The 27,082-nt window shown below is 42.8% G+C and overlaps 1 protein-coding gene across 5 annotated transcripts in view; it reads right to left on the bottom strand.

Annotated features, from left to right (window-relative positions):
* The window catches only part of Hr38 (Hormone receptor-like in 38), an 83,554-nt gene extending 58,846 nt beyond the window's left edge, over positions 1-24,708 (bottom strand). For 2 of the 5 annotated variants that reach the window (XR_013080396.1, XM_076774365.1), the window contains exon 1: positions 23,091-23,967. Coding sequence is in view for 3 of the 5 variants with exons in the window: in XM_076774365.1 (XP_076630480.1) it covers positions 23,091-23,352 (262 nt within the window). In the remaining 2 variants the exon portion in view is untranslated. Of the gene's footprint in view, positions 1-13,597; positions 14,255-23,090; positions 23,969-24,006 lie in introns of those variants that run through there. The other 3 variants (XM_076774368.1, XM_076774366.1, XM_076774369.1) reach the window with 3 other exon arrangements.
* Between the last annotated feature and the right edge of the window lie 2,374 nt (positions 24,709-27,082).

Here is a 27,082-nt window from a genome sequence, read left to right on the forward strand (position 1 = left end):
CAGAGGCGTATCGGTTCTCTCTCTCGATGGGATCCACCGATCGACAACCGAGATACGAAGGAAATCCGCTATCGCGGAACCGCTTTCGGGGTCGATCCCGTATCGATTTCGATTTCTCCTTGAAATTTCTCTACTGCCGGTGATCCCCCGATCGCGAACGGGATAGGAGTCACGTTGGACGTGGTACACAAGTCGGTAGAGAGAAACAGAGAGAGAGTGGGAAAAATTGAATCGAGAAGGAAAAGAACGCACAACGATGGGGACAAGCAGGCCCGAAGCGTGAGCCAGCACACGGTAGCGTGCACGTGTGCGTGCGTGTTGGCGCGACAACGCGCTAGATAGGATCTCTCTGGTTGGTATGCGCCAGAGCGAGCAATACGCGACACCCATACCGTGGTCGGAAACGAGCTGCAGGTTCCGTGACCCCGAAACCGGGGATACGATCTCCCGTTGATACTCCGCTGTCGGGAGGAAAGCTCGACTACGATCGCCTCCAAAGCGAACCTGATTGGCCCGATAGCCATCGGGCGCGATTAAGATTTACTAGGGGCAAACGACACAGTTGTTAACGCTACAACTACCGATCGTAATTTCTAATAAAAATTCTAAAAAATTTAATCGACTGGATTTTTAAAAGCTGTACTACTTTATGACAAAACGAATAAATATTTACTTCCACAGCATGGATACGCTTCTTCGAGTATCTGTCGTTTTCATTTCTTTGGTACAAACAAATACGAGTACACCATATGTGACGGTTATTCTAGCGTTAACGATCTTGTCCAATTATTGGATCTATCTAAAAACGAAAGAATGTTAGGAAACTGTTTACTTAATAACGTCTTCAAATTCATTGTAACTTTGTTTTGAATACATTTGTATTAATTTGTCACTCACGATTGATATTATTAATAAGTCAATTTAAAGTATGTATATTCACACGAAAAACCGTAAGAAAGAAGCTCGTAATTCACAGATGATTTAAAATACATTTAATTTACTGTTATGATATATGTACATGATTGCATGCTCTCGCGAGACTCGACCCCACTATAGTCAGTCCGTTTACGGCAACGATGTGATCAGTAAATAAAAAGAAATGCGTGCAATGGTTTCGTATCTCTTAAATTTACAAAAAAAAAGAATTTTCTACCAAATTATTCTTGAAACTTTATTATCACACCTCGAAGCACTTCAAAGCGTAGCGTTAAAATGCGCGGGAGTCTCATCTCAATTTTCCGCCAAATTGCACGGAAATGACCTAATTTTAATCCTGGAACTGCTCACGCACTAGTAGTATTGTAGGGAGGAAGGGTCATTAACCCAAGAATGGCTAAAAGAGGGGTCTTGTCGAGCCCATAAATCAGAAATTCTTTAAACTACGCTGTTTACACCGTATAAAATACTTCCAAAATATTATTCATCGTTGTTTATATATTTTTATTCGACGAGAATACCCTGCTAAATATCGTATAAAAATTAAAAGCGACGGGACGAGCGTATAAAAATACACAACTGAGCAAAAATAAATTTTGGTCAGGATTTTGTTTCTCTAATTAAATACTATGAAGGGAAGGGTTTTTAATTGTTCGTTCGATATCTGTTCGAAATCATTTTTAATAAAAATATTATGCTCTAAAAATAACGTGTATTGATGTACTATAAGTACAAACTTTTCGAACGCACGGTTCTACTGGAATAAATTGTCGAATTGCCATGAGTATTTTACGACGTTCCGATTTGCTATAATCCTTTAATGGATATTAAACGTTTCATTACGAACACGGGCGAAGAGTGTATATCGCACTAGTTCCGTTCAATTTACGGGAAATCGAATAAAATTAACACGCCCGGCGAGGCCGAACCAAGGTGACGTGCTTTCTATCGGTCTTGAGGATACAAATGCCAGAGAGATTCGCGTTCCAGGGAAGAAAGCTTCAATAATGAAGCGGGACACATAATTTTCTGACGCGAAGAATGAATTTGCTATAAAAGTCCAAATCTTCTATGGTCATCGAAGTCCAATATTTACTTTCAAAGATTTTTAAGGAGATCGAAGTCTACACAGAATATTCCAGAATTTTTTAATTAAACTCAGTATGTTCTACAAGTGTAAATAAAAAGAAAATATAAACATAGATTTGATAATGAAAAGTTTTTCATCCCTTTAGTGATTTTCGAACGAAAGAAATCGAAACTAAATTTTTTTTTTCCAATTGTTGTGATCAATCAAATCGTATAAACTATTTTATAGCACCTGATATTAGGAAACGATTACTGTTCACGATTTTTAATGAACATTTACTAACGCGAAAGAGTTTCCTGGCAATAGAATGCCACGTGGTTCGGTAGTTTTGATATCAAAGTGAATTAATTATGCTTACACGTGCCACGCAAGTATCCTTTTACCTACCCACGAAACAGGTATAAACTAATTAGTTCTGGTTTGGGAAGCGCACCCGCGTCGCGACGCACGGTTTCTCCGTTCTCAGTGATCGTTAGATTGCTGATTTTATGCACTCAGTATGTTACATAAACCTAAATACAGGACCTGTGCAAATAAAATTTTTATAAATTGATATAATAATAATAATACTAATAATTTATTCTGCTGTAAATGCATATGTTCTGCATACATTTCACGTATGATTTCAAATTCGTGTACCTCAGTGTTTTTCAAGCTTCGCCTACAAGACTTTCGGATCTCCTGCAATAGAATTAAATTATCGGTTTTTTAGTATAGTATTTAAAATTTTTGCATGAAGCAATGCACAAAAATAACGTACACGTTTGACTGCTTTTCGAATATTTTAACGCTATTTAATAATACATTAATCCTTTTATGGAACACTATTAAGAAACCTTTATTACGTACTTTATTTACCTACAAATAATAAATTAAGATATTTCAAAAATAAGGATCGAAATTCCAATTTCGTTTTTAATCTGAAACAAAATACTACTGGAAACATTCGTTTTGTGTTCCTTTCTTTCGTTCACGGATCTCAGTTTGAGAAACGCTGGTGCGCGCACCGTGAGTGCATAAAATCTGCATAGCAGTGATCAGAAACGCGTATTAGAAACGCAGTCTCGTAACAGTCGAACCGCATCTAATTATCCAGAGATGATTGCTAATGACTGGAGCTGTAAGTTTCGAGGCAAGCGTTAATCGCTTCACCCTCGCTTCGACAGCCCGGCGTGCATTCGATAATACCGCTGCAGGCGGGTGCATCCGCCAGCGCATAATTGGATGTAAATACGGGCGTCCGATCCGATCGAAACGGCACACATAAATCATCGATGAAAACGCGCCACGATAATCTGTAGAATGGCGCCCGAGCTGACCACGTCGGTGCGTTATTGGCGAAGAATCACGATCCAAGCGATCTATACGAACGCCCATCAAGCTCAAATCGGCATTCCGTTGATGAACATAAATAAATTCGACACTTTACGAACGATTGGTTGCTGCCAATTTTCCCGACCCTAAATTTAAACGACGAAGTCGATCGCATTATAGTCGATGTTTCGATAAAAAATAACTCGTTCCCTTTAAAAATGTGAATATTAATAATTCTTTCATTTCACAAGCATAAGTATGAGTATGAAATGGGAAACAAAATTCCATCAAATGCTTATGGTGCGATATTTGAATTGCTGTTTCTCGTGAGTTCAATGAAAGGAATATTTCTCTTACTAAAAGTTAATTCAGAGAAATGTATTATGAGTCTTATCTAAATGTAAAAACGAAGAAATGCTCTAAAGATTACCCTTCCATTTTTAAAAATAGAACATGCTTTGCTCAAACGATAGATGAACAAAGACTTGTTAAATTTATTTGGAATCGTATGTAAAAGGTCATTGATACTTATAACTGTACCGAAATGAGAATCGTTAATTTATAGTATCGATTGAATAAAAATGATTTAATCTATCCACCGCTGTCTTTCGTTACAGTAAATTATCCGGTTTCTTCTCGTACGCTGCGCCTCATTATTTCAATCTTTTATGCGATTATCGTTCACTCCCACATCTCCTTCCTTTAAACAAACGACCAAAAGGCCCATCTTGAATAATCCCACTTTATTATAACCGAATGTTCCTCGCAAACATCTGATCGTAAATCTTCGACACCCACAACTCTCTTCTTTTCGTTCCTTCTTTCTCTTTCTCCCTGTGCCGTTATACCGATCCGATCCTCGTCGAGTTTATCTGGCCCGCAAAAACAGGGTCAAAAACAAATTTATAAATCTATACGAACAAAATCAGAATTTAATTGCTGTAAATGAAACTTTATGTAATCTTTTTACCCAAATATATTCAGTTGTGCTTGCAATCCAGAAATCAATTAAAAAATGAAAATTTTTCTTATGGGAAATACTCCGATTGTTGTGCCAGTTCTGTTATATAATTATTGAATAAATAAATTTTATATTATATTCGATTATAATACATTACTTGATCTCCGTCTTTGTTCAAAAATTGGCAGAATATGATATACGGGGCACGTTCGTAAAATAAGAGTCGATCGGCCATTACGACTAAATAATTACGGGGGCGGGGCTACGCATGCGCAGATAGCTTCAACAAACTCATTAGGCAACCACATTATCATCAATTATCCGCGCGTTTCGTGACGAATGAGAACGATTTAAAATGAGCGCGCTGATAATCAATCCTGCCAATTGTGAGTTCATTTAATTATTCGATTTCACCGTGTAAAGGGTCATTATGCTACTGAAATTCACAGACCAATTGCGCCAAGTTTATAGCCGGTCTGCCACGAATGGAAGCAAGATAAGCAATGATGCAGGCCAGTAAAAGAAGGTCGATCAAATCTGTATAATTGAGAATGTCAATCAATTATTTTTCAATGAATTTTTCCAAATTTCTCTAAAGAATAGGAGAAAAATAATTATAATATATTTTGTGTTCTGGTCATTCTACACAGTCTAAGGATAATACACATATTCTACAATTCGTAGGGAACCAAATATGGTTAATTCGATTTAGAGCTACTCTCTTTCCTGTTTCCTCTCAACACTTATCTTTCAATCTCTATTTTTCGAACTATTCATTCGATCTACTAATAAAAAAAGATCATGTATGTTCTTAATAGCAACGAATCTATTTGCACGCGTAGATCTCGCCCCGTATCGCGATAAGACATTATCGTTAATATGTTTGCAACGAACATATTTCGCAAAACTACCGTACGACCTCAAAATCGCTTTATACGGAAAGACCCGACGAACCATCGACGCTGAAACGAAAATTATAACATTAACGAAACGTCGAAGTAGGTCAGGCAACAGAGTGCTTCTCTTTAACCTGTAATTCAGAAACTGAAGCCCGAACCGTTCGCGTAACATTGTTTCCTCGTTTCGTGCATTTACCCTTCGACGCAACGACGAGTAATTAAGGAACCGAGCGGGAATTTACGCGTGGGCGCGCGACGTCGACGGGCCAACGGAGATCGGTGCGCGCGCCCCGAAGATCCATGGATCCTCCGGCGTGTAAGTTAACGAGCGAGCCAGCGACGACGCCGCGAAGACACCGGTAAGAGGATTCGTTCGTACACAAACGGCGTAGCGTGCAACCAGCGAACGAACGAGTGATTTAGCCGCTTAGATCGAGGTCCGCATACCGAACGACTGTGACCGACTCAGGACGGATCGAGACCCCGTTGGGCCTCGAGGCCTCAAGGCCGTCGAGCTCGTAAAGCCAATTCGTGCCTCTCCCTCGCTCGCTGAAGCGGATTTTCATCGCGCGCGACGAAGACGAGAATCCACAACCTGCTGCAAGCACGGAGCTTCACGGCACTATCTCCGAGAAATATTTATCGTTAACGTTAATGTTTGCAAATCGTTGCCTTTAATGCCGGGAAATTGCGGGTCTCCGCGTCCTCTCTTTGTCCCTTCCGACGGAACACGTGGCAAAATCTTGCAAGGAGATCTTACTGTCGTGGAAATTGCTTTCGAAAAGATAGCAGGTGCAAGTTACAGTATATAGTACGTTAGGTTTCTCCACAATGGGCCTTCGTTTTCGAGATATTTTTATTTCAAGTTTGGTATGTAAATAGTAAAAGAATTATTTAAACTTATTTTACGGAACAAGATTTGGTTGAGTCGGTAGAGCGATTAGCTACGAAGCTTTTCCCAGCCGAGTTACTTTTCTTCTTTCATTATTTTGAAATGCAAAAATGTATTTTATTTATTATGTATACATGGCATGTACACACAGCAGTAAAATAACATTATATGTCGCATATATTTTTCTATATTAATAGTTCGTATCAGTCATTCGTATTGTCAGTATTGACATTTATAAATATAATACTATTTGTGTATCCTTGTATTAAAAATTTAATAAATAAAGTATATTTTTGCATATAAAAATAATAAAAAAAGAAAGTAACTTAAGGGGTGGATCGTCTCCCGTTTGTCAGAAAATTTATTACTTGCATCTGTAGAAGGAACTCGATTAGAAATTAGTTCGACTGAAACAAACGCGTCGACGCGAATAAACCGCATCCAGCGAAACTTCTTCCTATAACTTGTGAAAATAATTACTTGAGAAATTAACATAGGATTAACCGGTTAATCTGTTGTCAAGGAAAACAGGTGCGTAAATTATCGCGTTTATGATTTTGATCGGGGAATATAGCATGCAGATTTCCTTTCATCCAACGATGAGTATTATGGAAATTTACTGTTCCGTCTCTAGTGAATAAAACAGTAGATAGACAATGTTGCACGGCGATAGAGATCTACGGGAATCAAGTGCAAAAGTTAACCCTGCGAGGTAGATTATTTCAAGGAGAAATTAATAATAAAATATAACTGTACATCGCGGCTGTATCTAACGTACACTTACCGTTAGATCTAATTCTATACGTTTGTTATCGTTTTATATTTTTCATTCGATTCTCATTTTGCTAGTGTATATTAGTTTGGTAATAAAAAATACATTATTATTATTATCTTTGTTAAGTGTCTGTACTCATTGGGCATTGGTACCAACAAAACAGTTGTAACATGGTTCAGGAACTTACCATCAAGATTAACAGTTTTAATATTGTCATTCATTTTTAATAATTGAAATATCGTCTTATTCAGGAATTCAATATATCGAAGATTTCACTTTCACTTTATGCACAATTCTTTTAGAGCGACTGTTAGAAGGAAATACAGATCCTAGATTGCTTTTAAACAGAAGATACTGTTCTCTCATGAAACGTAACATTTCCTCAAACTACTCATTGTATTTTACATAAATAGTCAAGACGAGGGACACGTATTCCAAGCTACTTCTACACTATTTTAACAAAAAGAAAATGGTTTCGTGATACTTGTATTGTGATGTTGACGCCGGGAGTTAAAGAATGACAGCGATCAGCCATTAACGTCGATCGAATTCGTTGCATTGTCGCCTTCTTCCCGGTTCCCAGGAGCGCTAATTTATCGGTGTCGAACAAGTTCAGACCGCGAGAAGTCGCCGTTTCGCAGATTCGCGGGAAAGATTGCGTTAGAAAAGCAGAAAACGCGCGCGACGGGTAAATTGGGGGCACCGTAGCGGCGCGATTCCACGAAATTTATCTGATCGGAGTCGCTCGGGCAAATCAAACCGCCAGACACACGCGCTCGACCGCGGATCACGAGCTGGAAAACAGAACGACAAGACACATCTGATAAATCGCGTCGACACTGGCCGACCGAGCTAACGCGCGATCTGTTGTGAAATAATCGGACACGAGCCATTGCAACGATCGTACCTCGACTTTCCTGCGATAGACAGCTCATACGTGTGTTTCTGCGAACCATTTTTGCTGTTCTTCGAATATATCGCCACGGCAATTTCCATATATTAATCTCTCTTCGAACGACGATCCAAGTACTTTCAAGAAATAGAATATTATTGGAAATAATGCATCTGTATTATTCCATTCGACAACTTTATTTGAAATGCATGCAGGAGAAGTATAACGATTGATAAATTAATCGGCACGAAAGCACTTTGTACGATATTCTTGGAACCAGTCCAAGCAAAGCTGCAGCAGAATACAGGCACGACTCTGTGCTTCTTTTATTTTATAGAAAGAAAAGTACGTGTGTTGATCATCTTCTTTTATCAGATATGGAAAGTGTATATTTAGATTCTGTTTCAACCCTTAAGAATTACTACTTTCCTTAAGGAGATATCTTACATCCAGCAAAACCAAAATACGTTTGCGTTTCTATAATCGTACACAGTAAAAGAAAAAATCTATAAATCGTCGTACGTAGTAATATCGATAGCGCGTATCCACCATTTTCTTCGGCGTTGCATAAGCGTCGTCCAACATTAAAAAAAGAAACTTGCGATTCTATTCGAGGAACCGAAATTCCGAGAATTGTTTATCACGTATGTATTCCTCGGTCGCGAAAAGCGCGAAATAATAAACGCGATTTACAGCGTCCGTTCGAAAACACCCCGCGGATCGTGAAACAAGGGCAACTTTAAAACATCGTCTGTCACCTAGTTTTCACCCCCCTGGTTTCAGATGCTAAATTTACCCGGCGTCTCCGGCGTCTCCGCGGTTCGTCGAACGAAAATCACACCGACGACAAAAATCGCGACGATCGCCGATCGACGAAAGCGAGAAAATAAAACGCGCGAAAGAACGAACGCATCCCCGAGTTTCCACCTGTTAAAATTCGACGCTCGATACCGCACCGGTCTATCCTCTTTAACCGGCGGCCTTGCTCGCCCCCGTTAAACAGACTCAGGTGCACATGTACACGTAACGATCACACTTGCACCCTCCGTGTGGGTCGTCAACACACAGTCAGTCGAGCAACCTCGCCCTCCCCACTGCCACAGTCCTCACCCTTGCACAGCTGCTTTCCTCCCCTTTCGACCCGGCCCTCCCTCCGTCCCTGCTCGACCGCCCAACTCCCCCTGAACTAGGTGACGTCATACTGCGACGTCGTCGATGACGTCATTGTTGTACCGCAGTTCCGTTCATCGATCGACACCCTCCCACCGCCCCCGCCGTGGCCGTTTCAGGGGCGGAAAACCGGGTGACCCACGTTGCCCACGCGCCCGCCAACCGTTTCCCGCGACATCAAAGAGCCACCAGGTTTCGACAGCCTTTAAACGCGGTCTCGTCATCCTTCAAAGGATCGTTCGACGCCGGAAAATATTTACGGTCTCGGTTCGAAAACAGCTGCGCGCGCACGCGTCTCGCAAAGGGAGATTCTCAAGCGTGGAGATTCGATTGATCGACGCGTCGAGACCCATTGCCAACAAGATCGTTCAAGGATACTCTATTTCGCGTCTTTCGAAGAGATAATATTTCGGGGAAAATCGGTCCCGATCAGGAGGGGCTATCGAAGAAACTTGGTCGCCCCGGTGTCCTTGACTCCTCCCGCGGAACTCGTGTGCCTCGTTTAACTCCGTGGAATTATACTTTTCGATTCCGTTGCTCCTCGCGCGGCTCGAATAACATTAGAGCCGCGATTACCATGCGCTGTCGCGAACGTTAATGAGTCAACTTCCAGCCGTAGCCGATGCAACGTTCCGTACGATCGGAGAAAACTATAAATCACCGCGTCAAATACGATGGAATAGCAGTAGAAATTTATCAGCGGTATCGACAGTGGCTAATCGACAACATTTCAAATAACTGTCCCGAGCATTCTCCGGCGAGGTCACGGCAAGAGGACGACAGCTTTTTTGCATGAAAATTAAATGACGTGTCGCTGTATGCGCCTGGTAAGGTAGTTAAACCGACGTTAGTCCTTTCTATCGTAATCGAACGCTTTGCACCTTCGACGAGGAAACGTCGAGATTGAAATTCCAACTGTAAACTGGATAAATAGGTCAACCCGATAGGATAACGCGAGACATCGAAGATCGAATCTATAACGAGGGGAATGTCCCTGTATTAGACAAACGTAATAGTAGCTATCGAGCAGCGAGCGTTATCGAATATTTTTCGGTAACAAGGCCGCACCGTCTACGCGTATCTAACGAAGGAAAGTATTTAATTCGTGCGTTCATTAAGCTATCCAGGCTACCGCGTTAATCAATACAGAGCTCTCTCGTCTGTCGCAACAACCACCTTGTACGGTACACTCGATGCTTTCGTTTTGTGGACGTATCGAGGAGGATTGAAAATTTTTTCTGCTTTCCAGTGAAAGTACAAATCCTTCGCGATGAATCGTGCGCGTCGTGAAACGATCGTTTCCACGCTGGTCGTTCGCTCCGGCGCGGCTCCACTATTTTTCTTTCCTAAGTCGCGTTGCACGCGCAAAAAGTCCCAGTACGAACACGTGCACGACGCATCGTGAACGACCAGTCCCCGACACAGCTGCGTTCTTCCTCCTCCTCCTTTGATAGTTCTTGCATTTCTACTTGATGACATCACACAGACTCACTTTGAGGGGGTCACAAGTGCCGTTATATTTATGACGAGAAAGTACAGGAAGGACTCGCACCCACATATGTCCCTGATCGATCAACGGCTGCGTTGCAAATTCTTGAAAAATTCATTTCAGTGCTCACGTGACACCTCGACCAGCGATATACTCTGATTCCCAACGAGCAACAATTTTAGTTCGACTCGAGGAAATGTACAGATTTTTGCTAAATTCGTTATTTACTCGTGCTACAGTTACTCAAATTTCGTATTTTACCCAAAGTCCCTGTAGATTCAGGGATGAGTACTACCAAAATGGCGAATTGTCAAATAATACATTGTCTATAACTGGTAATTCAACATTTCTAAGAGTCAGTAACCTTAAATATTCAATTTTCGAGAAGCAATACCCAAAACTATTCAATATTCAATCCATAGTACTTGTAAATAAATCATTTTGCAACAGTGATATTTCCAAATATCTAATATCTTCAATCTAAACACTAAACAAACGCAAAGTTTCTACCATAAATATCTAGTTCAAAGCTACCCGATTTCTAATAATTAATACAGGTAAATCGGTCAGTGATATTTTCAAGCACCCAATTCTTAACTAATAGCACAGACAAAGAAAAGCGACAAAAGGAAAAAAATATTTAATCCAAAGGCTGCAAATAGATAACCTCCAACAAGTCTCGTCAACGAGCAATACTTAAATAACTACCCTAAAGTCATACTCCGAAATACTTTCTTCCAGAGCAATGACACACCCAAACAGCTAATCAGCTCTTCGTTATCAAACGACTAAACGAGTAATTAAGCCACACCCCAAATACTATCTTATTCAAAATAATCGAATGTCTGATCTTCGACAAGCAACGCTCAAACAACAAACCCAAAGCCAGCTCTTAAATGCATTCATAGCGATTGATAACACTAAAAAATATTTAATTTCCAAATAGCAAGCCTGCCATAAACAAGCAACATTTAAAATAACTAACCTAGAACCAGCCATGCTCCGAAATAGTTACTATCTTCCCAACTAACACACGCCTTCCGATACGTATCGATCACAGACCGATCGCGTAGGGTCTGACTTCTCAGTAACTGTCAAACGTCACGAAACCCGTGCTCAGAGGTCAAAGTAACTAGGATTTCTGCTCCGATTGGTTCTCTTTTTTTTTCAAAACGCATGGTCCTGCAACTGGTCCTAGACGATCGATAGAACCTCTTTTCACCGGTCGGTCATTCACCAAAGACTGGCACCGGGACCGGTATTTACGTTTCGACGGCGCTGCAAAAAGCTCGCGTCAAAGCACGCGCGCGATGCGTCGTCACAAGTCTGTTTTGGCACGAGTTACAACGTACCCCTCTGCCCCCTGCTGCATCCAATCTCGTTTTTCGCCTCGACAACGTCACGCGGAACCCAGTCGCGACGTGCTAATCCTGAGCTTCGCCTGTTAAATTTAACCACTGCCACGCCGACTATTACGCGAGCTGCGAGCAGGGTAATTTTCGCGTGGCTAGCGACGGGACCGATACGCTGCATATCGACGGTATTCGAGCAATTCGATATCAGATGTACTCGATAGAAGATACAGACAGAGGTAAATCTCGTGTAATCGGTATCGAGTTTCCACCATAGTTTTTAGGAATTATAGACAACGAGTACAAAATTTATTACCCTGCAGCAAATATGCAACTTCAGTTTTTTTACCATTTTTATATGTTAAAAAAAAATTCTGCATCGTTTGGTGCAAGGATAATATTTTTTTCCATATTCGATCGTAAAGCAACGATAAATCGATAAATTGTGTTCTTTATTGTTTGGCAAAAGGCAACCATTTTTTGCTCGTTTCGATACTTTTGTACGAGTAATATAAAATGGTACTTTATGATCGGTATGGTATTAGTACCATCGCTCGTCGTTGTTCTCCATTGTTTGGTTTCGATGGCGTTTCCCGGAAACGGATTGCACGACGACGCGTCCGTGACACCTTCGCAAAAATTACGGACGCCACGTGACGCCCGCGTCCCAAGGTCGCGACCAGAATGCGCCACTCCTCGTGAATGAACGGTTACTTTTCGTTTATAAGAACCTTATCGCGCCTAACGGAACGCGTATCGAATGCAATTTGCTCGAGAAAATCAATTTCTGCGTAGAAGATTATCTAGGAATACGCCATTACAGATTAGTTAAAACCAATCGTGTGTTAAATGATTATGGCACGATGCTCAATTTGTCATACATCATCTAACTTCAATGTTAAATTAATGCTGCTAATTATCAACCGGAGAACCCAAAAATTAGATTTGAAGCGATAAATCCACTCGATCGTCTTTGTCTGATCGCGAACTCCTATTTCCACTTATTTAGAAATTTTTTATGGGAACTATTGCATCATTCAAAAACCGTGTATTTAAACTTCTTTAAAATTACCTTTCTAACCTTACTTTGATTATCATGTTCTACTACTTTTTATATTAATTGAGACTACCCGTTTATTGAATAAATAAAAATAAAATAAATTATTTTCTCTGAAACTTTATAGATCTAGATCATCTAGATACTGCAAGTTTTGTTATTTTTTCTACGAATACTATGAAATAAATAATATTTGCTTGCTATTTTATAATTTTATAATTTGTAGAAGCTAGCATACTTGAGAATAGCAAGATACTATCGAACGTTGAACAATTAATCTTTCGTTGACCATTAACAGAGATACTCGTTACTCGTTACGAATATTGAAAAAAATATAGGGCATAAAATAGGAAGGAAATATCGCGTGCGATAGATCTGTTCGCCAAACTTTCGACAGATCGATAATTATTTCCTATCGCGATCGGCGCTCGCAACAGATTTCGACGTATCTGTCGTTGTTTCGTGCACCATGAATCGCGGGCGTTATCGCAAACAAAGCAACAGCAGAGTCACAACGATAAACTGGGTTAAAGTAATTGATCGGATCCGATCGATTTTTATTACTGTAGCGACGACGAGGGGGTGCGTGGACAGAAATATCGAGAGTATCGCGTTCGACTGTTGATCAACAATTTCACCGTCGAGCCTAGAATTTTCAGGCAGCCTCGAACCGCCAATGCCAACAATGTACTCGGGACCGTTCTACGGGAATCGATAGGAAAAATGGGGGTTCGAAATAGACCCGCGAATCGATAGGAGCTATCTGTTACCTCATTTCGAGCAAACGGGCCATCCGGGGGCTAGATTTATCGTGAAGGAATCGCCGGTGTTCCTCGTGTCAGTCGACACGCGGGACGCGTGGAAACTCCATCGACTTGGTATCGCCCCACGGTCGGCGAAAACTTTCGCGAGCACTCGAAACTTTGGTAGCGGCGCGCGGAGTTCGCGGGAATCGTTCCACGTTCATCGCGTCATCGTTCGAACGTCAGACCGAAACGGAACGGTCGCAGCCCGATTCCGTGTAAACTCGCGACGAAATTGCGCCGCGTGGGCACGACGGTCGACGTTGCTGGCCAGAGCAGCGCGCCGGTGACGCTGAACGTAGGAATACGCGTCGCGAAAACTGAAACGAAACTTCCGACGGTATCGACAGTGTCCGTCGCCAACGACGACCACGACGGCCGCAACGTCGAAGGAGGTGGCGAAGACGGCGACGAGGACGGCAATGCATAACGCCCGAAATAGCGTCGTCCTTGGCGGTACGCGTGACGTCGTAATGCCGTCGGTCGGTCGATGACGGACGGGGGCGGCGTGATGACGTCAGAATTAATGCCGGAGCCTGGCAGCGTCGCGGCGACCGCGGAGTTTGCGCGCGGAACCGTCCGCTCGTGCGTCAAGTTTGAATGAACCCAGCGCACCGTGAGGGAATACCCGCGCACCTTCCGGCCGTCCTATGTGTATTCTTTCACAGGTAACGTGGACTCTGATCGATTAAATAGACACTCGGCTATGCAAATCGCACAACGGATTGCATCTCTTGTGACGCAGTCGTACCCGGTTATAGTCGACGCCGGTGATTTTTCAAGGCGCGTTTACGTACAGCTGCGCAACGATTCTGACGCGCGACGGGAAATCGCGTTTCCCTCTTGCAACCACGAGACACGGGAACAAAACATACGTTAACCCTCTATGGGCCGAATTTTTCATCAATATTGTTATTGGTTATCCCAGAGATATTAGAAAATTAACACGTTGACTGCATTTTACGTGGTTTACGTATTATGTTGAAATATTACTTACACCAGATAAGGTGAGTTGTATAAACATGTTTAATGCATTTTTCATATAATTTTTAATGCGTGCATGTTTAATGCAAATTATTTTTGTATGTTCCATATGGCGTTAACTACTTCAAACCATTATAGTAACAATGGTGTTATTGAAAAATTTATGAATATCAATCTTTCCTCTAATTATGTATTTTTACTATTGGTCGAGTGTTAAGACGTATACGTCGTCTTGTGATAAAAACAAAAATTATTTAGTAAAATGTTGGTATACTAGGGTTAAATAATTGTTAACCCTTCGACGAGCGAGCTTTGCTTGGCTGTCTACGGTGATGATTCTTAGAATGAACGTTGTTCTGGCAGGTTTATTTTTCGTACAGCAGAGGCGGGTTTCAACATCGTTGATTTAGTTAGAATTTTGAAGCGAGACACATTCGTCATATACTATTATATTACTAAATAATTTTCTCATTTACGTTCCACAGTCGGAACCAGTAACAAGTTTTCTAGTTTCCCATAACATGCCTGTGACTCTTCTTCCTTGGCGAATGCGTAAAAAGGAAGTCTATTAGTCAGCTATTAGGCTATATTTCCCAAATAGACACTACGCTCGCGGCGTATGCCATCGATCGATAAGCTGTTATTGTTAAACGTGGGCGGAGCCCGAATTATTGGCTGCGAATTTCCCCGAATATCGGAATCGATCCCACGATCGATCGACGACGGATGGAAATTATCGCCGCGTGGCGCGTGTCAAAACTCGCGCGAGGAATACGTTTCCGCGGTTGAAATCTATTTCAGGTGAAACAAGGCCGTGCGTCAGCCGGCCGCGTTACACATTTTTACTCGGTTCGCCCGAATTACCATAAGCCCCACGGGCATGCGACCGCCGACGTCGAAGACGACGTCGCATGCATCGCGTAACGCGAAAACCGTTACTTCTTTCCTTTCCATTTCCCCGACCCGCGGTCCGTCACCGTTTCTCGTATCCATCGAAATCGAACGAACGCGCCGTGTCGATCGATATATCCGACGTTAATCAACCGGTGCTGAAACACGACGAATTAAGTCCTCCCGGTATTTATAGCGCCACCGTCTGACTACTGACCCTTTCACCGCTGGCACGCGCGTTCATATGCATCAACGTCACTTATCGATTCCAAAGTCATTATGCGCGAGTCACAATCTCATTACGCGGCTCGAGTAATCTCTCGCGTTCCCCGCCAGAAGCGCAATCAGGTTTTCGCCGGGGCGCTGAGGCTGCGTCCGCCAGTATTTTACAATCGTCGCACAACAAAACCACGATCACCGAAAACTAACGCAAACATTCAATTACGAAACGCTTGAAATCAATTTTTAACCAATAACGATACTAGATATATGGATTTCCGTTTACGATCGTATAGGGGTAGTTTCTTACATTTGGTGGTTTCCTATTTTTTATTTTCAATATCGGTAACGATACTCTTTTAAACTGTATTTATCTAAGTATGAAGCCCGAGTTCGCAAAAATTAATTTTGCAAACCGAAGCATTTCGTATCCACGTGTGATGGAATATTGTTTTTAATAAAACTGGAATAAACCCAGTCACCGATTGCAGTTGAATTTTAACGAAATCGACAATTTATGGAAAATGTGTTTCCGCCGTTTTGGTCGATTTTTTGAACGTTTCTTCGCGCCGCCAGACATGCGCGCGACGAGCAATTTCGACGTTGCGCAACGCGCGATCGATCGACGTTTATCGACGAGCAGCGGTTTACAATTAATCGTGATTGCAACGGGAATTCTCCTTGTCTTGCGGGCGAGTGGTTCGAGGCGCGCGTTCCTCTCGTAAACGTTTGCGTTCGACGAAGGTTTCGTCGCTCGAATCACCGCGCGGGAACCAATACATAATTGAAGAAGCGGTATAACATTTATGCAATATGAATCGAGTGGCCCGCCCACTCTGCGCTGTGTATTTCCACCCCCGTTCCTTCGGCCCCGGCGGTGGTCTCCGTTCGTTTCCTGATCGCGTGTCTCTCGTCGGAAACAACGGGCCATTCCCGCCCACGCAAAACCGCAGCTTCATGAAAAACACAACGCCGCGATCGAGCACCGTTTCGAGCAACAACCTGTCATCGGTTACCTCCGATTCGACGCCTTGATGTCGACGCCTTTGAGGATACTTTCGATCCGATTCGATTACGATTATCTCCTTCAAATAGAATTGTAAATACAAAACAAGAGCCCAGCGTACGTACGTGCAGAATTTTGTCGCGAGTTTCTTCGTATTTTCGGACCGAGAGCATTTAAAAATATCGAGGATATAATAAAACAGAAGTTACAGTTATGTATATAGTTCAAGCCTTGCTTCGAGAATCGTTTCTTTCGAGCAACGGCATGCTTTTCGATCGTACGATGATTCAACAATGATGATGACATCAAATGCAGACGAGCGGAGTATTTTGCATCCAAAGACCCCAGCATGGTACTGCAGAGGAATGCAATTCCTCGCAGTAGATGTTAAGAAACCATAGATCATCGTACTTGAAATTAATATTTTTTGTTGTGCAGTTGCGACTTCATCAATTGAGGTTTTGAAACGTGCAACGTTCTTTAATATACATGTACAATAATAGAGAAAATACGATAAAACATGACGTAGTTGACAGCGGCAGATCCAAAAGCCTTGCTTGAAAAGAGGTGTATTATTTATTAGAACGAATAATCGCGTTCTTAGTAATTAGTAATTTATACAAATGTAATGTAAAGAGAATGGATAAATGTATTTGTTTAGGATTACGTAACACCAAGGGGGCGAACGCCCCCCTAGCCCATCTGGAATTTACTATTGATAGTTAATTACTTTTCGTGTTCATCTATGTAATTACTACGCTTCTTTCTTATTGTACGTACAGTCCTGTCATTTTAATGGGTAGACTATTGTTATTATTATTTTTTTAATTTTCACGTACCGCACGCATAGTCGATAGTTATGGGCGGTATACGTGTATCGAGTATCGGGACGCGGAAAACATAATACACTTCCGCCCAGCGCCATCCAGTTACAGGTTCAGAGCCGTACGCCCACGCGCTATAGATCGGGCCGTGTGAAGACTCCATACGTTATAATCATTAATACAATGAATTCCTTTCATTTTTAATTTTATCCCCCTACTCGTTTTTAAATTTCTTAAGCGATCGAAATGTTATATTGCTCGTTACAAAGTTTAATAACAGTTATACACACATTTTAGTACACAAGTATCCAAGTCGTTTCTTCGTTACGATTTTAAACACGATCGAAATGTTATATTTGTTTCTTTAACAAATACAACACTTGGAAATATTTTGTTTTAAAAAATACTATGCAATAGGTAATATTCCTATGCATATGATTATTTCATAACGTAATATAATATATGCCCAATTTAATTTAAATTTTATATTAAAAAAGGCAAGTTTTAATATCACAAAATGTACAAAGTAAATTCTCATTCTTTGCACTCAGAAATTATTTATCGTGAAAAGCCAATGTTAAAGTAGAATGTTAATTACGTACAGTAGAATAAACTGCAAAATATTGTGCAATATTTCTAATACGATTTGAGTAATAGAAAAATTGCTAATAAAGAAAAAACTAGGATCCAATGTTGTATTAATACTTCGAAAGACATAATGCGACGAATCCAGCGCATCCGCGATGTTATTAACGAAGACTGTTGACACGAAAACAGACAGAGTGAATCAACTGATTATTAAGGGACGTCGCGACGGCTGTCGTTTACGAATTTGCATTCCCAAGGTGCGTACGTTGTTAGACGAGACGTCGCGATGTGGACACGATGAATCGTCGGTCGTTCATCGTACTAGCATGTCGAAAACGTGAAAAGTGTAACGGCACGTGATGCACGGCGTCTTCGTCGTTTCTTTAGCCGTCTTTGTGTCCCGGCCAAGTAGCCGCGGATCGCCCGCCTCGTACGTATATTTAGTTTGCCCAGTAAAACAATGCAATTGGCCTCTAGGAAGCGCTGCACGTCCCACGGGCACTTGCCGTCAAAATACTATTCAATTTTACGAACGATCTCGACTATTCTCTTGTCCACTTAACCGACGTCGTTCGTCGCGCAAATGTGCAACCTGCACTTTATGAAGTTATAACGTTAGATCGTAACGCGAGTTTCGTCTGGTAGGATCTTAAAAACAATCCACGGCGTATGTCTCGTCTACCGGCTATAAAGAAGGCCAGCCGAAGATATTTTCGTCTGTCTGACGTTTATCAGACGTTTGGAAAAGACGAAGCTAGTGCTCAAATGTCCGAAAACGAGATTCGCCGTTTAATCTTTCGGATCGAATCGATTCTATAAATAAAAATATGTATAATTTTAATCGATAAAATATTGATTTCAAACGAGGCAGATTCGCATAAGAAGGGAAAACAATATTGCGAAACGCGTGTCTGGAATAAATATTCGCGAAAAGTGACTCGCTGTATCTTTAAAAAATATGGTAAAATTATGAAAACGATGGATCCGAAAATTGGGGTAAATAAAGCTAGTAAATACAGGGTCCAATTCTGTAGGCGAGGCGCCCATGAACCTAATTCCCGTCTTGTGGCAGCAACCCGATATTACGCATTACCCGACATTACTCCGTTACCTCATGATCTTCGTGACCCACATCTTATATTCCGTGTTACCGGTACGATAATTATTCGTAATAAAATGAATTATACTTCATTATTTCGCGCAATAATGGACGAAGATTTTATCGTCGATTGCGCATGCCGATCAAGCAGGGGAATGGCGCGCGCACGGTGTGTCGAGCGTTTAAAAAGAATTAAGTAGTTAGAGACGTGCCAGCTCAGACGGCTGACTCGATGCACGTCCCGCTAATGTCCGAGTCTGATTGCAGCTAACTACTTGCGTCGTGAGACGTCCACCACGCGATTACACAGAGGCTTATTAAAGGGTTACGACAACGAACAACTGAAAAAACGATAAATTTCGGAAAAAGTTTTTTTTTAACACGTATAAGTAATTCTATCGAATCTTTATGTACCACCTAAAAAGGCAAATGCAAACTAGAAAATGTTAATTACTGTAAATATTACAATTCAATTCTTTCTTTCTATTTTTCAACTCTTCGTATTGATTTGCAATCGAATATTCGATCTGTTATCCTATGTTTGTTTAAACCTTTTGATTAGAATTCTGGTAACGTTTCGACGGAGAATATCAGGACACCAGACTGGGAGGTAAGGTCACTTTTGCAATATACATTTGATTTCGATAATTATTTTTATATTGCAATCTATTGGCACGTTAGAGATTCTTCAGGGAGACAATTTAAAAAGAATTATTAAGAAATACTCGCTTTACGACCACTCGGAACATCGACGAAAAAAATTGTTATGGCACGATAATTTGCAATATTATCGTTATCGTCTGATTGTAGCTTTCCGTAGGATAGATAATTTATAACAAAATGGTTCTTTCAATATTTGTTCGTTACTTTTATATAAAATGAAAACAAACGAGAAACGAGGTCGCGATCCGACGATAAACAGTGTATATCGGAATGTACGCCACAAATTTTGACAGCCAGTTCGAAAAAACCCACTTTCGAGGTAAACGCGATAAAATCTGCCAACCAGTGCGCTAGAGGAAACTGAAACACTCTCGAGAATATGTTGGTACTTTGTTATTTTTTCGACTATCAAAATGAAACTTTAGATGCATGTTCTTGATTGGTTAAAACTTTCAAAGAATACAAAAACAAATTATCGATTTTGTCGACGCGACACTCGGTCCCTTTACATTTGCCAGACGGCAAGCTCGACGCTCTCCAAAATATTTTATAACTTTAGCTTCTTTTATTAATTTCAAAGCAAAACTTTTGGAACGCGTGTAAATGGTTTAAATAACAAATTGATCGCATTACGTAGAACTCTAAAATCGAAATAATAATCCTAAATTCGAACGTGAATTCCAACACGAACTGGATTATTTCGTAATCAGAGCACGGGAGGTAACGATTAAAATTGTAAATGATATTAATAATTAAATTTCCCAAACAGGGTGACATCGTCGATCGACAGTAAAAATTTTTGCTTCGTGCAAAGCAATTTTCGTCCCCCCGTAGAGACTAAAATGATATCCTCCGCCGTGAAACTTTAACTAGAACCACGATTATGGCCTTATCGTGCACTTTTGCAAACGGGATCGTCGATGGCGTCCGCTCGCCGGTTTTCCACGGTGAGAAAGACCGCGTTCCCGAAGCTCTCGCCGCGACGCCGATCGAGACTGCTACCCGGGGACCGTTCAGATCTCGCGACCGATATCTTTATCAGCGCTATCCCTTCCCCCGGGCCGGCTCCCAGTCGTCGAGTGCATTTTCTTTTTCTGCTCCCCGCGTCGAAACCCGGCGTATATCGCAATCACGTGCCCACGTAACGGTCAGACTGACAGCCGATCGACTATCGATAGCGAAACGCCAGGACTTAACGGGGCACCGCGACAGAAACCAGGCCCGCTGTTTAACGCGCGGAAGTCATAAGCCGTTGATTTACCATTGTCACGGCCGTTACTCTCGCGAACCTGACAATCGGTTTTCGCAATTCGAGCGCACGGGCCACCGGGTTCCTCGACCACAATGCAGCAGAACCGGTGACCGCACCTGCACTCGCTCCACCGTCCGGTTATATTTGTTCGTTCTCGTGCTCTCTTCTTTCCTGCGCGGGCAGGTCTCGTGCGGGCCAACTATGCACGCGGAAAAGAAACGCCTGCCTTGCACTCGGCCGACTGCCAGACTATATTTACCTTAACGTGCCGATTACACCTGTAAAGAGTCCTATCGGAACGGCTATGCCCGATCGAACGTGTTCCCGTGCTCGAATATGGAATCTGTCGCTGGGGGTCCGGAGGAAAACGGGCGCGGATGAATAATTTAAGCTCGTCGAAACGACCCGGCACCGAAACGCTTCCTCTCCGTTAAAAGTGACGCGCATCTTTTTTATTTTTCCATTTTCGATCGGTTACGACGACGATGATGGTGCATGGTGATCGATGGAATCGTTGCGGAATGAAGGCAAATGACAGCGAAATGTCCGTGGAAAGTGATAGGAAATGCGAAAACCGAGCGTCAGTTACAATCGCTGTTTTTGTAAGAATCAGTGTACCGTTGCGTTCAAAGCGAGTTCCAAGCCAATCGCAGAGTCGCAACCTTTACATCCTTTTTCGCGGCTCAAATCGATTGGCTAAGGTGAAACGTCGAGAGGGGAGAAATCGTCCCTTCGCTCTATCGTTCGCACCTCATCTCCGCTTTTTGCTCGCTCTTTCTGTTTTAATGCCATGCCCATTAACCTTTTTCGTTATCCAGCGAGAACGCACGCGACTTCGTCGCGCACGCTATTGTCTTTCGGTCTTCTGCCGGTTCGAGACCGTTTAAAGGTCTCTGTAATTATTGTTGATAGAATAAAGACGGGCAAATTAAGGGGCGATCACAGTCGCGAGACTAAATGATCCATCGATCGAAAGTTACCATTAAGGCACTCGATGCAGTAATTAGCGAAACGAAATAAATAACATTTTCTACGCAAATATCCTAAAATAAAGTAGTATATAAAAATCTTCAATTTTAAGCCTTGAACATATATATCATAAGTTTACCATTTTGATTTTCATTCGTGACAGTATATTTTTAGTTGTGACTTTTGAATTTTCTGAACCGTATATATCGAACGAAAGAGCCGTGCTTTATGCATCCCTGTTCTACTTTAACTACCGAGGAAGAGCTAATTTTGAGAGCTTCGTTTATACAAGTTGAAACATAAAATTAAATAATACTACGCGGCACATATTTAGACAGTAAGTATTGTTTATTTTATGTTTCGATTTATTTAACGAAAGTTCGACAGTTCCTCGCTATGTTTTAAATTATTCCAATATAAAGTATCCTATAAACATCGAAGGACGATTAACCCGATAAAATAAAATTCATGGAACAGGTTACCCGGAATAAAAAGTTACAAATTCGTTCGTTTTCGATAGCTGGCGTCGTTTCGAAATGTCCCGCCATTTTTCGGCCAAAACCTCAGCCCCGTTCGTCCGCGTGCAAAACTTTCACAAATTTAACAAGCTACCAGACTCGCGGCTCTCGCCTGGCTCTCGGTCGCAGCTACGGAAACGCGATCGATTAAAAACTCGTACCGTGACGAATTCTACTCGATACGATTCCACCCATGAAATGGACGAAAAGAAAAGTGCATCGCTCGAGTGACCAAACGTAGGATTCGGTCAAAACAAGATCACCCGAAGGACTCTTCGCGTCGGTCGATCCATTTCCACCGTCACCACCACCATCACCACCACCACCACCTTTAACTACAACCTGACAGCCATCAGCGAGCATGTGCAATCCTTCGTACACGATGGTAAACTATACAGGACGGTCCCAAAGTCTTTGCAATTTTTTTTTTTTTTATGACTGACTTACACTTGTTCCAATGATCGTGGCGTTGCGTAGCGTGATGCTCGAGGTTCCGATGATGGTCATGGTTGTTGTTGGTGTCCGCCGCGATGGTGACCTGGTGGTACGGTGTAGTCGGCAGATGGATCGTCGTCGATCGATCTCGTTGATCGTGATCGCGATCGTGATTGTGATCGACGAGTAGATGCCTGCCGGTCGTGGCACGCTGGTGGGTGGTCGCGGCACCGGCCGCGGCTGCTTCCGTGGCCGTATCCTCGACGGTACGCATCGCACGTACGATCAGCACTCTCGCGCCTCGTTTTTGCTCGTCTCATTCACCAACCAGTCGGGCAAACGGGGCCTGGCTATCTCGACGTGTCTCTTTAAACGACCGCGCGCGGACGATCGACGGCCGCGGCGATCGCGACCATCGTCACGGAACGATCTCGCGCTTTTTCTATCCCTTTCGCCTCGTTCACGGTGGGCCTTTCTCGCACCGACCGGTAGAACGCTAATCGGACGACCGATTACGTGAAACGTTTACACGTGGTACTGGCGGCCGTACCGCGACAGGACCGATTTTCTTCAGTTTCTAACGATACCTTCGATGATGATGTATGTGTCCGTGACGCGAAAATAAGGTGGACGAGAAGTCGACGATGAACGGACGGGTGAAAGTGAAAGGGGATGAAACCAGGGAACCGCGTCGACGAAAGCTCGCAGTCGATAATTCTCACGGACCTGTAAACGCCGGTTGTACCAATCAGCGGAACGTGGAATTTCTCGACTGTATCATTATCGACGCGGGGCAAAAAATCGTGAAGCGGGACAAGAAACGAAACGTACGTGCTCTACGATCCACCCGAAAGGCGCACACACACAACTCACCCACAACACATGGAAACAGAAACAGAAGCGATGACGACACACGTGTATCACCGACCTGTGTGAGTCGTTGTAGGGCTAGACGAAGCCTTCCTGACGTCTTCGGAGGTCAGCGCTCCATCAAGGAGCCCGAACAGTTCTGCCCTGGGCACTCGCATGCAGACTCCTGATCCCGTACGTCGCCGAACTTCCGGTTTACCGTTCCTCCGTCGACATCGCGTCTCTGCTCGGTTCTCGTCGTACGCGTCTCTTTAAAATCGAGCCTGTGTAGCGATCAGCTGACGCGCTCCGCGATCCGCGTGCTCGGTTCCCGAGTTTCGAACCTCCTCTGTCTGTTGAGCACGGTCAGCAGGAAGCGGTCGGGCAACGTAGCACGAGACACACCGAGTCCCGTACGCGGAACCACGCGCGCTCCAACGCGGTAGCCTCCCTCTCTCCCGTTGGTATCACGCGAAACTCAAACACAAACGTCCTTGGCTACACCACTGGGTTTTCTTCCTCGCGTGTAATCCCAAGTTTTCTCACTGGACGCGCGTTCCACGACCAGCCGTGACGGTTACGCGATCGCTGCACGCGGAAGAGCGAAATCACCGGACGGAGAAAGAGTCGAGAGAAGTGGACAAGAGAGCGTGGATAGACGTGAGAGAGAAAAAAAAACAGCACGGACGTTTAGCAAGAAAGCGACACACTCTCGCACGGGTGGCCGGCCGCCGCGTAACTGAGTCCGGATCGCGCGCGTTCCTCCGCTATATTAAAACCGTAGCGTGTGTAGCGACGGCGGCGAACGGCGAACGGCGCTAACGATGACGTCACTCGCGGACGTCATAACCCGGGACACACACGACAGCAGCCGGCGGATCGATGGACCTGGCTCGAGTGAGCGTCCCTATTGGCCCACGCGGCCGATGATGCCGCTACAATGACGTCAGCACGCCACCCAGCCACCTACCAATCACCCGTCCTCCCACCGCCCGACTAACCAACCCCACGCAACCCAACCCAATCTAACCCGACCCGACCCAACGGCGGCACGCGGACCACCGTTGCTGACTCTTCTCCTTTTTCTTTCGCTTATCGAGCAAGCGAGACGAACCGCGGCTCTCTTCTATCCACCGTGTACAATTCTTATGCCCCTCTCCCACATCTATCCAGCACACGGATCCGTCTACGTTCCACCTTCGGATTATTTCCATCCTCCGATGTTCCCTTCTCTTTCTCCGTTCTGCTCGCTCCGTTTGGCCCGTTTCCGTAGGATCCGCGCGCTCAGAATGTTCTCGGGCCGTGCGCCACGCGTTGCCATCGACAACGTTCGCTTCCGAATTATTGATGAACCGCGGATAAAGATGGACCGACGAAGGCTGACGCGGACATTGTGCTGCCCAACGGACCAAAATATCGCCTCGACGACGTCGTTTGTTCACCCTCGTTATTCACCACACCGGTCCTCGCGAGGATCGTCGACGCAATCCGCTATGACGTACGATTAATTTTCACGCGTAATAATTGGTCGTCAGCGAACGATACTAGGGTTGGTCGGAAATCATAGTACGACCAGAAGAGAGGTCATTCTTTGTGAACTTTATTATGACATATTTTTGGGTACTGGTTTTACCCCCTCTTCGATATAACTCCGTAAATAAAAGGCGAGTATACATGAATACTATTGATTTGCAATTGGTCTAATAAAATGTGACACTATCGTGTTAATAAATTGTTTTCTTTTAACAAAATACATTTTCTATTACAATATCACTGTTAATGCGTAGCCTCGAGTGGAAATATATCGTCTCAAATAAAATCAATTATTTTGGAATGAATTACGCTAAGGTTTGGTAAAAATTATATATGTATAATTGTGTTACCAAGAACTTTCATTGAAAGTGATCCAAAACATCCAGGAAATGTATCATCGATGCAACCGACATCACGTGCAGTTGTAGAACCGAAAATAAGTTCTAAATAACATCGTTGTTCTATACGCCTATCTGCCGCCCACAGGAAATCAAATAGTGTTTTCTCTAGATATACAAATCATGCATCCTTTCTAGAATGCGTATAAATAAATCTTAATTTACGTTTATTATAATGTGGTTTTTTTCGTTCAAAAAATTAAAAAATTTTTTATGCTTCGTTTCAGTTCGGACAAAACTGTTCCTTGAATTGGTAAAAATACGAGTATTTAATCAATAATAAACGTAACAGTATAAACGAAATATAACCAAACGCGTAAGCATTTTAAGATTATCGATTTATAATTATAAAAAATATTTTTGTAGCGCAGAAATTTTTTTTTTTAAGATGAATCTCGAAAAGTTTGAAAACCGTTGGGTATTAAATTGTTTCCGATTGGTTTTAAAGGAGAATTCTACCATCTCGATAAACGTGCGTTCCAAACCGGTCGTACGCGTTGCGATTAATCGCAAGAAGTAACGAGACAATGTTGTTCTTTCGATGCAACGAGACAACCTCGAGTTACAGGTGTTCCTGGACGCCCGTAGGCGGCACCGTTGAAGTATTCCAGAGCCGAGGCAAGAATTTCACACCAACGTTGCTTCATTCTTCGAGCCAGGAGCTTAATGAAAGCTTCGTCGTTTTATAAATCAATTTCTATAATTAATGCTAGAGAATGAAGCAGCAGCACCAGGTAAACGAGGATAATCGATACGAAGGGATTTCACGATCGGTTGATACTAATGCATTAACGTTTGCCACGTAGCGCGTGGTAAAATTGCAAACGATGATATTATTACCTTGCGAACGTCGCGTGACGGTGAACTATTGTTAATTCTCGAAGCAGTCTCGCGACACGATTACATCGATGTAAACGATGTTTACTCGCCGAGATCCTTTTCCTCTTTCACGCAAAATTGTGATACAATTACAAGAAGAAAGCATAACTGTACAGGATCGATTTTTTTGGAGTAGGTATCGTTTCATTATTTCGATACTGGAACAGAATTAATATAGAAATTGGGTCGTTCTATATTTATTTTCTAAACGAACCAAGAGGAAATGAAATCAGGTGTGAAATACCGAAAAGTAAATAATTTACAAGATAGAAAATAAGTCTTGTTTAATGTTTTATGCTAAGGCGACAGGGAGTTCGATCCTATGACCGACTGACTTTAACGTTG

The sequence above is a fragment of the Colletes latitarsis genome, chromosome 10, assembly GCF_051014445.1.
Source record: "Colletes latitarsis isolate SP2378_abdomen chromosome 10, iyColLati1, whole genome shotgun sequence".
NCBI lineage: Eukaryota > Metazoa > Arthropoda > Insecta > Hymenoptera > Colletidae > Colletes > Colletes latitarsis.